At 45.0% G+C, this 15203-nt stretch overlaps 1 protein-coding gene across 1 annotated transcript; it reads right to left on the minus strand.

Moving 5' to 3' along the window:
* Positions 1 to 295: 295 nt before the first annotated feature.
* On the minus strand, positions 296 to 11573 carry LOC137420936 (phospholipid phosphatase 5). The gene is made up of 3 exons (XM_068106467.2): positions 11404 to 11573; positions 3895 to 4065; positions 296 to 3575 (listed from the first exon to the last, which is right to left on the minus strand). Exons 1-3 carry the CDS (start codon positions 11471 to 11473, stop codon positions 3418 to 3420), a joined length of 399 nt encoding a protein of 132 aa, XP_067962568.1. The 5' UTR covers positions 11474 to 11573; the 3' UTR covers positions 296 to 3417.
* Between the last annotated feature and the right edge of the window lie 3630 nt (positions 11574 to 15203).

Raw genomic sequence — 15203 nt, forward strand, 5'->3', positions numbered from 1 at the left:
TGAAATGAAGATCAAATAACTGTATGTTGAAATATGTTGAAAAGGTCAAAACTTTACATGGGGTGTACTTACTTTTTCACGTGACTGTATATGGGCCAGAATATTAGTGTGCCATCATAATAGTAGCGTGTTCAGTTAATGATGGTATTTTTTTTCAGAATGAACACGCGAGGCGAGACTATGTGCTCTACGAGTGCTGTTCTAGTTAAATGTGTGACCCTCAGATGTATTTGCAAACATTTGCAAGCAAGGAACATGGGTGGTGATACATTTATATAAATGACAAACAACAGTGAACAATGCAAAATTGTTTATCGTGAAGCGAAGGAGGGAAAGGAAAGGGATGGATGGTGGTAGGGGAAGGGAAGGGAAATAAACGAGCATACTCGCACATGCAGGGTTCAAATGTACGAGCAATGTTCAAACCCAGCACTGCACGTTAAAGATTCTGAAGGAACGACATGATAGCAGTGAGCAAATGGACGAGCAGCCTCATATTGCAGGAGGAATTGTTAGTGCAAAAGGTAAACAGCAAAATTCACAATATTAAGAAACATACAATGTTTGTATTTGGTAAAAAAAACAAAAAAACAATTGTTTTTCCTTTTCAAAATCAACACAACACTTGAGGAATGAAGAAAGCAGCACAAGAAGCCATTTTCACAAGGAGCACGCATATTGGTTTGGTCCTTCATCAGGTCCACCTTGTGAGCGCAAGTCAGTTGGACTGATGTATTTGGGATGTGTGTTAACTTAGCACATATCAATTCATTTTATAGTGGCTAGCCTTGTACCAGTAACTGCAACAACGGTTACCTTTTTTGCGGTTAGAAACTTGTTGCAGCACAAAAGCACACGTTCGTCAGGCACACACGTGCATGGATTGGTCTCGTATTAACCGATCTGGTTTCGGTGAGAAGCTCATCAAAGCAATGCAAAGCAAAACTACAAGGAGCGAATCAATAATACAGTGCAAAGACATGCAGGGTTGGGACACAGAAATATGTCTGGATACAAGTCGGAGATAAAACAGGTTCTATAACTTCTTGCAACTTTTATATTTAAAGTAAATGTACATATAATCACAAAAATGTCCTTTAAGCTAGACACGATTTATCATGGTGTGCAATCAAATACGTTTATAAAGTCGCAACATTCTTATCGAAACAAGAGTTCGGTTATCAAGAAATGTTCGGCGAACAAGTTGTTTAAAAAACAAACAAACAAAAAAAACCTACATCCCAATTTGTTGCCTTCCATTAAGCTGATGGTCGATCAACTGAATTCTGAATGAACCAAACGAATTCCGATGAAACAAACGCTAAACGTGGCTTTCTGTGACCGCTTCTATAAACAGAACTTGCTCAAGCAATTCACAAGAAAGAGTCCATTTTTATGTTCAGTTATGCAAGGTTTGGTCCATCAAGGTAGCTCAGAGGTAACGCACCAATTCCTGACCTGACAAACTGTCGGATTGGTGCTTCGCAAGCACATAGCATCAATGAGTGCACCTTCCTTCGGATTGACATCAACCCAGGCACGCCATCTGCAAGTGTTAACTGGTGGGCGTTCGCAAAGAGTAGGAAAAAAAGAGATCTTTTACAAAGACTAGGCGAGTGATCGTTGGCACCCAAGAACAAATTACAAATTCCTGCCCATTCTAACCCTGGGCGAGTCATACCAAATATTTTCAGAATGGCACTTGCTGCTTCTTCGCTCAATGCTAGGCATTTAGAGGATAGAGCATGGAAAACCCTGTGGGTTTGCATCCCCTTGGTGGATGGGATTTCTTAATAATTACCCCGCTGATTGAGGAGAGACAATCGACGTCACAAGATAGCGTGACGTAACATCCAATATATGATTAATAAGATTACCGAGACACTCACAATAATCCAAGACACAATGTTGTATATTTTAAAGCATAGTTTTCTTAATTATAAATACTCGTTGGCCGGCCAAAATCCTGGTGATTCAGAGAATTGTGAAGAGCAGCTAAAAAAAGAGGGTTTGTAGTATTGCACAATATGTTGTGCATGCAGCATCAAGAAACAGGAAGTTGACCCTGAAACATGTGGGTATTGACCTCACCTGCTACCAGGCAGCAAGATCGGAATGTCTTGGCAACCTCCTTTATTGTGCTGGACATCTCAATGGCATGGATACTGTTCATAGAATTGATGCAACTATTGCCACTGGCATTATTGACAAGTTTCTAGAAATTTGTGTATATCCCTGATGGCATTTGTCCCTCACGTCTACACCCCTGATGACATTGTCCCTTATGTTTACATCCCTGATGGCATTGTCCCTTACGTCTATATCCCTGATGGCATTGTCCCTTATGTCTATATCCCTGATAGCATTGTCCCTTGTCACTTGATTCTTGCTTCATGTGACAATAGTTTTGCTCTAGAAGAGACGATTGATGGGACAAAAACGCTTTCCACTGCACACAAGTGATGCCATGGCAACTGCTTGTCAATGTGAAATCAGCAAATGGTTATTTTAAAATGAGACGACAAATCGCTTCACCTATTCAGTCACATGTTGAGATGTTTTCTACTCTCTTGTAAAGCTTTCAGCCATATGGAAGACCAAGTGAGCCATCAACTGTTTGTTGCATTTAACAACAAAAAGTGTGGGTTATTTGAATTAAAAAAAAAAAAATCATATATTTATTGTCTAAATGACCTTGAGATTGACGTTAAAAGTCAAATGCTGAGAGGGCATGTCCCTCATGTCATCATTGATTCAAAACTTGGGGTCATACAGATTCAAAACTAGGGGACATACAAACATGTAACAAAAATGCAGTGAAACTTTTAAAAGCATTTTCTCGGTTTGGCCACCCGAACATACATAGACATTCTGTATATGGAATTTTTTTTATCAACATTGGCATTTCTTGGATTATTGTGTTTGCAGTATCTCATTCAAATAACTCTTTGAACACGCCACATATATTCCTTTGTTTCCTGACAATCAAAATATAACAGAGGTTTCCATTCAACCAAATTTCTGATAAACAGAAAAGGTCATGGAGCATATCTATGTGGTTCAACCAGTCGTCTGCACTTGCAGGTAATATTTCAGTGACACTTGCCATGGTCCCAATCATGATCTAAAACATGTACACAGAGGCAAATCCCTCCCTAATCGTGTTCTCATTGTAATAAAATTGACTGTTAAAAAACCTAAAAACACTGAAAATGAACACTAAAAAAGAAAAACGCCCACGCACCAAGACCAGTTGGTCATGTCGCCCAGAGCAAATTTGTAGTTCATCAACCTGTGATCATGCTTAGAGGTGCACCTACCAATTATAAATTACATTGTTGTTTGAAATTGTTAAAAACTGGGCACCAATAATATCGACTTATGCTGTGCGGTGTAACAGCACAAGCTGGCAAGGCCTCACACAAAGTTCCCTTCGGTAGAATCGACCTCGCTGGTATGGCGCAACTTGACGGAGTGCATCGGGGACCCCGCATGAGTGCCTGACAATCTCGAGTAGTACTGTCTGTAGGCCAGGAAGGCGCACCCAAAGCCGAGCAGCGAGCCGACAACCACATCTGAAGGAAGTGCAAAACAAATAAGCGATCAAAAATGGATAAAGATTCAAAAATATCCAAGGGAATGGGTATTTTTTGATCGTTTGGCTCTTACCGGCATCACATTGCCATGACACACAATTAAAGTTATTTCCTTGACTTAGTTGGCTTCAACGGCAGTGGCCCATTGCAGCAGTTCAGAATTTTGACATTTTTGACATATAAATACAATTACAAATGCCACTTGAAACAAAACGTGTGTGGAGAGTTGACACAAGGTGTCCCCCTGTCCCTCCAGTGAAGTTGCACTGACAGCACACAAAAATTGAACGCGTATTACCTTGCCAGTGGTGCTTGTAGTCACATATACGAGAAACGGCAATAAGGGCAGCAATGAAGAGCGGAAATATGGCAATGATGAGCCGCAAACCAGGTGCACGCATTGCTGGCACGAAACACCGAAGCTTTCCCGCGAGGTACAAGGCAAGAAAACCAAGTCCTGCAAACACATCTAGAGTGGCAAAATGGGAGGAAAAAAATGCCAAATAAGGAATGAGTCCAATATATTTAAAAAATACTAATGAAGGGAGTCGATCATATATAATGAAGCAGGCATATCTATGGCCAGCCAATAACGACACGACAATGTCACCCCCCCCTCCCCCCCATCAACCGGTGGAGACTCAACCGGTGGAGACAATGTACTTTACATTAAGAACCCAATCACTGTCCTTGTACTGATCTTACACCTCCCAACACCCAGTGGCTGTGCCTTCCCCTCTGTTACCAACTATTGGCCTCCAAATAGTGACGACTTCATATTTTTCTCTTTCTCTCCCCCCTCCCCCTCCCCCCCCCCCCCCTCTGTCTCTCGTTGTGTCTCTCTGTCTCTCCCTCTCAAAGACTGTTCTTCCATATCTACCGCCCCCGATGTTATCTCAGCCTGAGAATTCTTCCACAGAAATCTGCTCTCTTATGCACAGATTCATCCCATCTTCAGTTATCCTACCCTTCTTCCCACCCATGGTGCACTGAATCCTGCGGTGAGGCAGTTGCTCTGAAACAACTTACCTTCTCTTCCTGGAAGGCAATCTCAGTGAATTCAAAAAGGTCTACAGCAAGTATTTTTCCACTCTCAGGAGAACCAGAAAACAACATCTGTCCAACCTCACGAATGAACCTTTAAATTTGTCTCCCTTCTCTAAAACCTGGTGGCACCTTGTTAAGTCTCTCTCTGGTATATACTCTCCTCCAAACCTTCCCATTATTCAAATGGCACCACAGCTGCCTCAGTTCGTGAGAAGGCCAAATGCCTCAATTCTGTGTTTGTTTCAAAATCGTGTGTCCTAAACCCCACCCTTTCCTGTCATACCCAACTGCTCCTGGAAATCTTTTGCACCTGAGAAGGTGGAGAAGATTTTTTCAACCCTCGACTCTGATTCTGCAACTGGACCAGACGGCATCAGCCCACGGGTCCTAAAAACCTGCTCTGCTGCTCTTGCACAGCCTCTCTCTGTTCTTTTCACCCTTTCTTTTGCTCAAGGTCATCTGCCAGCATCCTGGAAATCAGCAAACATTACCGCTTTACACAAAAAAGGTGCAAAAACAGATCCTTGCAACTACAGACCAATCAGCCTGCTCCCAATTATCAGCAAAGTCATGGAATCCATCATTGCTTCGGATATCAAATCCTTCCTCTTCTCCAATGGCTTAATCTCCGATCATCAATTTGGATTCAGACCAGGTCATTCTACTCTGGACATGCTGCTTCTGCTGTCTCAACAATGGATGGAGGTCCTCAATGCCAAACAGATAATCTGAGCCGTCTCCCTTGACATATCACGTGCCTTCGATACGGTCTGGCACCCAGCTATGCTCACCAAACTCTCCTCCTATGGTATCCATGGAAATCTCCATGCATGGCTTGCGGACTTCCTCTCTGGTCGTAGACAACATGTGGCCCTGAATGGATTTCTCTCATCTCCCCTTCCTGTTCAGGCTGGAGTTCCCCAAGGCAGTGTTCTGGGCCCTGTGCTTTTTCTGGTCTTTATCAATGATCTCTCCGACTCTCTGGAAAATCCTCTCTATATCTTTGCTGATGACACCACTCTCTGCCGCTCCATTCCTCTTCCCTCAGATAGGCAGTCTGCAGCCTCGTCACTCTCTGAAGATCTGGACAAAATCACAGACTGGTCAAACAAGTGGAACATGTCTTTCAATCCTGACAAATCTCACACTCGTACGATGTCTCTCCGAAAAAAATCGACTGTACAACTGTCGCTCAAGCTTTTGGGTCTCACTATCTGCCATGATCTTTCTTGGGAAAACCACATATCCAAGCTGGCCTCCAAAGCCAGTCGCTAACTTGGCATCCTCCGTCGTGCGAAGTCCTTCCTCGGCACACCTGAGCTCCTCACCACATACAAGGCTTTCATCCGCAGCTCAATGGAATACTGTTCTCCCCTATGGGCCGATGCTCCTGCCTCACACATATCTCGGCTTCACGCTGTTGAAACCAAAGGTTTCAGAATCATTGGAATCTCCCGTGATGAAGCTATCTCCGAGGGCCTTTCACTCACTCACCGCAGACAGGTAGGTGGTCTTTCTGTCTTCTACCGACTCCTCTCTGGCCTTGCTCCCCCAGCTCTCTCTGTGCTTTGTACCCCAAATATTCCTACAGGTCGCACAAGATCTGCCAGCAACCCTCTGATGGTTAAACTGCCGAAATCTCGGCTCTCTGCTCACCTTCACTCTTTCATTCCTCTTTTCTCCCGCCTCTGGAACAAACTCCCACACTCCCTTCAATCCCACTCCTCCCTCCAGGTCTTTAAAACAGCTGTTCACCACCATCTCTTATCTTTCCCCATCCAAAACCTTGATCTTTTCTACCCCCACTAATTCACCCCAGATCCACCTTGTTTGAAATTCCAACTTCTTTCCTGGAAGTCCTGGCAGTGTCCATATGTTTTATACCTCTCCCACCCCCCCCTCCCCATGCCTACCCACCCCCCCAAAGCCCTCTCCCTCCCACAGATCTCTCGATATCCCTGCTCTCAGATGTTGTGTTTGTGTTCCTCCCCCTCTCGCCCCATCTTGTCTTCCGCTCCCCATGTTACATGTTTTATGTGTCGGTTTGTCTTTCTGTGTGATTAATGTTAGCTCTTTCACGAGCCTTGATCTTGTATCCCCAAAAAAAAAAAAAAAAAAAAAAAATCCCAAGAGTTCTGACGGGTTGTCGAACTAGCCGGCATGGATACTACTTCTCTCTGTTCCTCCAGTACTTCAAGCTCCTCGAGTTTAAGTTCCCTCTGATACTCCATGTCCCGTTCCTTTAAATCCCTTTCGGCTCTCCTTTCCTCTGCTCGTATCTCCTCGAGTTCTCGTTCCTGTTCTGCTCTTTCCTTTTCCACTTTCCATTCCAACTCTTTTAACCTTTGTTACGTGCTCCTCCCCGACCCCCTGGTCACGGTGTACCTCCGAGCCCCGAGAGGAGTCACGGCAGAAAACTGTGTTATTCTGTATGTCAAAGATCAATGGAGAAGCCACACCAATTGTTACTCACAAACAAATATTGTATTAAGATCACACAAGAATAACAGTACAACAATAATAGTAATCAAAAGTACAATCAATATGTCCTATGATGGTACCATCAGTTTCGTAACATATAACTCACTGTGCTCCAAGTGAGTGAACCAAGAACATTCCCAATGTCTCTTATTCCCGGCTTTAAGCTAAAGTTGTTTCGCTCCAGCGATCGCCAGAACAATGTCCAATCGAGACCAGAATCCCGTTCGGATGGCAAGAACAGTCCCGCTGCCAAAGCGGGGCAAAGGCGCCCTCAAGGCGACTGGGAAATCCAAAGGCGCCCTCCAGGCGACTGAGAGATCACACCCTCGGGTATGGACGTTTCACAGCTCACAGTCGGCAAACCGCAATTTTATGTTCAAAAGCCGCGTTGCACACACACACCAGATACGTCTGAATGCGGTGAAAACTGCTGAAGTGAAGCAAAGAAAAACCTTGTGCAACGCGCAAAGGCTGAAGCGAAGCAAAGAAACCTTGCTCGACGCGCAAAGCGCGCCAGTCAAAATGGCCCACGGCCCGTTCTCGAGACGCAACGGCCCGACGATAATTCTCCTCGGAATCCACCGCCAAAAACCTGACACGCAGGTTGATCGGTCACAGCGATGACGACTCTGTCGCAGGAATCCCTTTCCCGGGAAACCCGAAAGTTCGCTAGTGACTCCCGTTCGACAACGTTCGCTTCAGAACTCGGAGCAGCTCGGCTTTCTTGTCCGACTCCACTCGCTCCGCCTTCTTTTCCTCTTCTTCCTCTTCGTCATCCGGTTCCCGATCCGGTTTCCTGTTTCTTTTAACTCGAACTTTTTCACCTTTTGAAAACAGTTCATAAACAATAAACCTTTTGAAAACAATAATAGTACATGGAATCAGAAATGTTTACAGTGGATGAAAACCACCACAATGGAAGTGACGAATCCGTAACACCTTTCCTGGCTCTGTGGTTGCATCTCCATTTTCCGGAACTCCATATTTCCTTTTTCCTCTGGTAACCAATCCAAAGCTACATCTTCCCATGTCCATTGGCCCACTAGAGATTCTACCACCAATGTCTGAATCTCTGCTTTCTTCATACTAACTCGGACCTCCAAGTTACAATATTTGGCCAATATCATGAGTTCCGATCTTTTTAACGCCTGGAACTGTGCCTCGTTAGGGGACGTAGCAAACTTTTCTACGTCAAACACCATGGTGACTATTAGTTAGCACCTGTTAACCTTCACACAAAAAATTCCAAATTTTCAGAAAAATTTGGGAATGTTAGAAAATTCCAAATTTGGGAATTTTGGGAATGTTGGGGAATTCAATCCCAGACGAGCCCCCAATTTCTGTTACGTGCTTCTCCCCAAACCCCGGTCACGGTGTACCTCCGAGCCCCGAAAGGAGTCACGGCAGAAAGATGTGCTATTATGTGTGCCAATGACCAATGGTGAAACCACACCAATCAGTTGTTACAAAAAACCAAGTATTGTATTGATAGCGTACAATAATAACAACGTGCACAAGTACAATAGAACTTCAATTGCACAACAAAATACCATATACTTCCTATGATGGTACCGCCAGTTTCTTAACTGAATAACTCACGGTACTCCACGTGAGCAAAATGTAACACCCTCAAAGTCACTGTCACGGCACCAGGCCCAAAGTCGATCCATGCTCCGGTGATCACAAGAAAAAGGTCGTATTGAGACCAGAACCCAGGACGGCTGACAGTCGACGCTGCCGAAGAGCCGCTGGGTGGGTGTCGGGCCGACGTCGGTCAGGCAAAAGTTCACCCAAAAGGCGACTGGGAATTCACACCTTCGGTTCACCAGACAATGATGCCGATATGAACAAGCAGCAGCTCCCCAAGCCTGAAAACCACGAATTCCCAAACGAAATCAACGACACACACACACGAACCAGGCTAACGGCTGGGGCGCGGTGAAATGGCTGGAGCGAGGTGAAATGGCGGACGGGCCCGTAATGGAGGCGTACCTGCTCTCCAACAACGATTCACTTTCGGAACCAACCGCAAACCCGTCACGCAGGTTTATCTGCCACAGCGATAACGACTCTGTCACAGGAATCCCTTTCCCGGGGAAACCAATATTCGCTCGTGACCAACGTTTGCCAGCGTCCGCTCGACACCTCCAAGCAGATCGGCCTTTCTTTCCTGATCTCACTTGATCCGCTTCAGCCTCCTCTTCTTCTTCTTCTGGTTTCTCCCGATCCATTTCGTTTTTCTTTTAAAACACTAATTTTTACTTTTGAAGACAGTTATCTCCATTTCACTCAAAAGAATGAATGAATGAATGAATGAATGATCGTTTTTTAAAGGCAATTTTCCCCGCTGGAGCGGGGGTTAGCCTTGCGGGTCCCATGACAATAATGGTTCCCTGTTTGAGGCAATGTTTTTATGGCCGGATGCCCTTCCTGGCGCCAACCCTTGGTCGCCTCTTACGATGCGCAGGGATACGGTGTACCTATTCTAAACCGGGGTACACACCGGGATCATTCATCCCAGCAAGCCGTTACTCAATTTGCCGACCTCGGAAGGATGACAGGCTGAGTCAACCCCCCTGGTGTTAATTTAGCGATCGACCGGGATTCAAACCCAGGACCCTAGGATCCCAAGCCGGCGCCCTAACCGCTAAGCCAACACCAGGCTCAAACTATAACAATAATAGTATACAACAACAACAACAACATGCATTTTAAATGAAACATGCATGCATGCACATGCATATAACAATAATAGTATATGAAACTAAAAATGCTTCCAGTGGATGAAAACCACAAAGACGGAAGTGACGAATCCGTAACAGTTGACAGGGATGGAATCAATCATATTGCACTGATTGTTCTGTTTACTCATAAAAAAATACAAAACAATGATTCCCAAACCAAAGGCAGTATGACGTACTGTTACGGATTCGGCCCTAATTATGGTTGTTATTGTTATCATTGTTGGTTCTAGATATTATGCTTATTGTGGCTTAAGGGAAAGGGTTATTGTGGTTAAAAGGTTTAAAAGCGCTCCTGGTAAAATGTGGCCGGAAATCGGATCGTGACCCGGAAGAAAAAGGGAGCGAGGAAGAAGAGGCGTGAGGAGATCGTGAAAGACGTTTTGGTGGAAGCTCGGACCGAGCGGTCGAGCGTACAGTGCGAGTGTACTTTGCGTCCTTGAAAGGAAGTTCGTGCGATAGGTGATATCGCCGGAGTGCTGTGGAGCCTGGGTAGTCGGGTATCTGCATTGACGTTCTGGAGTATCCTTGCCTCAAAGCCCCGGCTCGAGTGAAAGCCGTCCGCCATTTCGCCACGTGCGCTACCTTCAGTGAAAAGGTTTTCGTCGCGTCGGCCGGGCATTATTCCCCGGTGGGTTTCCGGGGACGGCTGTGCCAGAAAGTGGCTTTCGGAGGATTATAAGGAGATTCGCTGACTCATGGATAAAGACTCGCTGATTGAACCGCAAATGTGTACGTCGGAGCGCGTCTTTGGGAGGGTTTCCATCCCACCGCTATTTTGCGGGGTGTTGGACCACGTGACCTCTGGGTTGCTTCGATCGTCCACGCCTCAATTGATTTTGATTGGACATTGATCCAACGATCGCTGGAGCGAATCGACTTCGCCTTGGAGGGGTACAGAGACATTGGGGGAGTGCCGTGAGTTTGGGTAAAGGACTAGATAAGGTGGTACCATCTTCAGATAGGGATTGTAGGGTGAATTGTTATTATTATTTGTGTCGTGATTCCGGTGTGATTTATAATATATTATTGTTTGTTCATAACCCTTGGTGTGGTTTCATTATTGATTTGATTATTTCATTTGATGGTTTCATTGAGGGTTTCATTATTGATTAATTTCAACCAAGGATAACATATCTTTCTGCCGGGGACCCTCTCGGGGTTCGGAGGTTTACCGAGATCAGGGGATAGGGGAGGACCCCGTAACAGTACTCATGCAAAAAAATTAACCCATAAATTGCTGAATTTACTGGTTAGTAGGGCAGACATGCTATTTTATAATTGGCTCTTCTACACCAATTAGAAGCAAGCTTTCATAAGTTACCCAGGTAATATACATACATTGTAAGAAAGGTCATGATTCGTTCTTTTGGTTGACATCATTTTAAACTCATACGTGTCGGCCACGATCATAGCCCGATGCGCTTTATGGGTTAAATGAGAGAAAGGCAATAGAGGAGGGAAAAACCTCCCAAAAAATCTCCCAAAGAGATCTGATTTGTTGGGGAAGTAAAACAACAAGTGTGAAGCTTACTTACGAGATGAGTGACCACTGGGGAAACTTTTCAAACCTTCCGAGACCTCTGTGGGTAAGCCAGAACAATCCATCCTAGAATTGGAAAGTCCATCAGGAAAGCATCGATAGTAGAAATCAGGCCGTGGTCTGGAGACACGGGAGAGTGCATTATTTTGTTACTCAAGTTACCAAAAATCTTTCACTCCTTGAATTCTAACATTTTGTCAAACCAAGTTCATTATGTAGGGAACCAAGGTTGGTACATTGGTTGGTTGATACGTTCGTACATACGTTGATACGTACGTTGATACGTACGTTGATACATACACACACACACACACACACACACACACACACACACACACACACACACACACACACACACACACACACACACACACACACACACACACACATATATATTGTTACGGAACCCGACGTTGGCTTCGGTTCCCGTTATCGAGGGGGGATTAAGCCCCTCGTCTGTTACTGACCGACGTGGTCCCGGGGGTATGACGCCACGCCCGGTCGGCGCTGGGTAGGGTTTTAGGCCCACAAGTCCTATGACCTAAATACCAGCGCTTCCCGGTACGCGAAGGAACACCCCCCGCTCACGGCCGCAGCGTAATGGATGTTGCGCCGAGCGAAGCGAACTGCGGCGTGAGCCGTTTACCAAGACTAGACCCGATTCCTTAAACGTTGGCCAAATCGTGCCACCGGTATTCAATTGGGAAATCACCAAAACGACAAGGATGTGAAGAAAAGGAAGACGAAGGCAAAAGGGTTGGAAATGCTACTATATTTATTACTATTATTTACAGGACCAAAATAACCAAGGAAGAAGGAAAGATAATAAAATAAAGACAGAAGGAATCAAGGAGACACAGTGCAATGCTAGCTTACCTACAGTCTTAATTAATACCCCAGGACAAGACAAAGACAGACTACAAGCACACTTACACGGGGGATGATGACAGGAACGGCAGGTGGTGTATGGCTGGAGGGAGAGGAAGGCACGGAGCTGGCTGGAGCTTGACCCCGCACGGGACGTCGGGCTGGACCTCGACGGCCACTGATGCCACCGCAATCTGGCTCCCGCGGGGTAACGGGTCGGAGCTGCCTGGTGGAGCCAACGCTGCCTGGTGGAGTCAAAGCTGCGTGGTACTGCTCTTACTTGCTCTCAGGACTGTCTCTCTCTCAACGCTTGCTCTCAGGACTCTCTCTCAATGCTTGCTCTCAGGGCTTCTCTCTTACGCGTCTCCTGTCTCTCTCTCAAGCTCGTCTGAGGTGGGGGCCTCGTGGTGCGGGTTATATATGCCCCTCCCTCTCACCTTTTTGAACCTCCCCGATCATTCTTTCTCCGCCCGCTCAAGCCAAACCCCTTTGGCTGGGTTGGTTGAGCGGGGCCGACTCACTCCTTTCTATTACGAGGTGGAGACACGCCTTTCTTCTCCGAGCCGGAGCACATGGCAATGGCGGCGAATGCAGTTGGCAATCGAGGCTTTAGGAATGGAAATGAAAGGGAATCTACTCTATTTGAATTCGGTGCAATTGAGTATTAATTAATGGAAGACAAAGCCTTAACCTAATACCCAGAATAAGGAAATAACTACCAACAAGGAGGAAATCTATGATTGGCTAACGTGATGGTATATGACCTAACTAAGGGACGCCCTTTGACCTTTATACACAACAACTGGAGGAAGGAGGGTGATATTTTACAATTTATTACACAAAAAAAAAACAACACAATTCTCATTTCCACAACAAATATATATTGTTGCGGATATGAGGACTGTATATTTTTTTTGATTGTGTGAATTATTATTATTGTTTATTCTGCGCCTCCTGCCTCCGGAGCTGTGTAAAGGTCAAAGGGCATCCCATAATTAGTCCATAAAGCATCCACACCACAGCCAATCATAGAATACCCCTGTTCAATAGTTATATCTTATTATGTGTTTTAGGGTAAGGCTGTGTCTCCCATTAATTGAAATACTCCATTGCACCAGTGAAAGAGATAGATTCCCTTCATTCCCACTCCCAACACTTCCATTCCCCCCTTTTCGTCAATTGCAATTCGCATTGCCAACTGCATGTTGGGCGGTTTTCCCTTCATCCGCCATTGACCACGAGGCAGGGTTGGGGAAGAAAGGCGGGTCCCCACCTCGTCATAGAGGGGAGGAGTGAGTCAGCCCCACTCAACCAACCACGAACAAGGGGTTGGACTTGGAGAGGGTGTGGAGAGAAACATCGAGGAGGTTCGCGAAGGATGAGGGGCGGGGCCTATATAACCCGCAGGCAGGGCGTGTCCAAGGCAGATGAGCTTTGACGGGATGAGCTACGACAAGAGCGGAGTGTGTGGTTTTTTTGGTCAGAGCTGGGTTGGTCGTCAGTGGTGGTCAGTGTTTGCGGAGAGTGGAGGGGTTGCGTTGAGTTGTCGGTGGTGAGGAAGAGTTGGACTAAGCAAGAGAAAAAGAGTCCTGGAGTTAGTAAGAGAGAGAACCCGTCACGCGAGAGAACCCGTCACGCCAGACCCCCCACCAGCAGCGTTGGCTTGGCTCCACCAAGCAGCTCCGACCCGCTACCCCGCGCACACGACAGGATCGGTGGCATCGGCGGCCGTCGAGGTCCAGCCCGACGTCCCGTGCGGGATCAAACTCCAGCCAGCTCCGGGCCTTCCTCCAGCCACCCACCTCCTGTCATTCCTGCCTGCAATTTCCATCCATTTGCGTACGTGAGTTTGTTTTGTTCGTGCTGTCCTGGGTAGTAACAATAAGTCTGTATAAGCTAAAGATTGCACTGTGTCACCTGCGTCTCATGTCCCTGTAAATAAGCGTGACTGCTTGCTTCCTACTTATATGTGTAAATAATAAATCCAATTACTCTTCTGTCCGTCTTCTCGTCTTATTCCTTTTCCTCTTTGCATTCGGTCGTTTTAGAGTTTTCCAGATTGGGCAGCGGCGGTGCGATACGGCCAAAGTTTGGGTGGAATCGGGGAATAACTGTTCCGTCGCGGTCATACCAACCGCTCGGTCAAAATAACATCTTAACCGCGTCCGCAACAATATATATATATATATATATATATATATATATATATATATATATATAAATATATATATATAAATATATATATATATATATATAAATATATAAATATATATATAAATATATATATATATATATATATAAATATATAAATATATAAATATATAAATATAGATATATATAAATATATAAATATATATATATATATATATATATATATATATATATATATATATATATATATATATATATACAGTGGTACCTCGGCTTACGAGTTTAATCCGTTCCGTGACGGAGCTCGTAAGCCAAATCGCTCGTAAGTCAAAGCAAATTTTCCCATTCAAATGCATTGAAATGCTATTAATCCGTTCCAGCCTCAAAAAAAAAACACCAATTTTTTTTGTTAGGTGCTTTTAAATAACAAAAATGTACTTTATAAATAACAAATAATGTATAAACAAGCACGACCTCGTATATACTGTACATAATAGAAGAGAATGTAAAGAAATAAACTGGTTTTATTAAGCAGAGGAGAAGAGCATGCCAGGTGAGGTGTGCGTGTTGTCGACTTGGCGAGGCAGTACGATCGTACTCCTTCTACGATATGTACGATTTTGAAGCAGAAGGAGTCCATAAAGGCTATAACGCCAGCCAAGGGCGTTACGATTATTTCAAAGCTCCGGACCTCTATCCATGAAGATATGGAGAAGTTGTTGTTTGTGTGGTTGAAGGAGAAGCAGCTCGCAGGAGATACCGTGACCGAGAGCATCA

The sequence above is a fragment of the Myxine glutinosa genome, unplaced genomic scaffold, assembly GCF_964187855.1.
Source record: "Myxine glutinosa unplaced genomic scaffold, kmMyxGlut1.1 SCAFFOLD_1777, whole genome shotgun sequence".
Lineage (NCBI taxonomy): Eukaryota > Metazoa > Chordata > Myxini > Myxiniformes > Myxinidae > Myxine > Myxine glutinosa.

Bases quoted from the DNA above. Each gene is read 5' to 3' on its own strand.
- LOC137420936 (XM_068106467.2), bottom strand. From the start codon at position 11,473: ATGGATTGTTCTGGCTTACCCACAGAGGTCTCGGAAGGTTTGAAAAGT. The intron at 4,066-11,403 runs GTAAGTAAGCTT...TTGCCACTCTAG, and splicing joins CCCCAGTGGTCACTCATCTC to ATGTGTTTGCAGGACTTGGT. The intron at 3,576-3,894 runs GTAATACGCGTT...CACTTCCTTCAG, and splicing joins CTACAAGCACCACTGGCAAG to ATGTGGTTGTCGGCTCGCTG.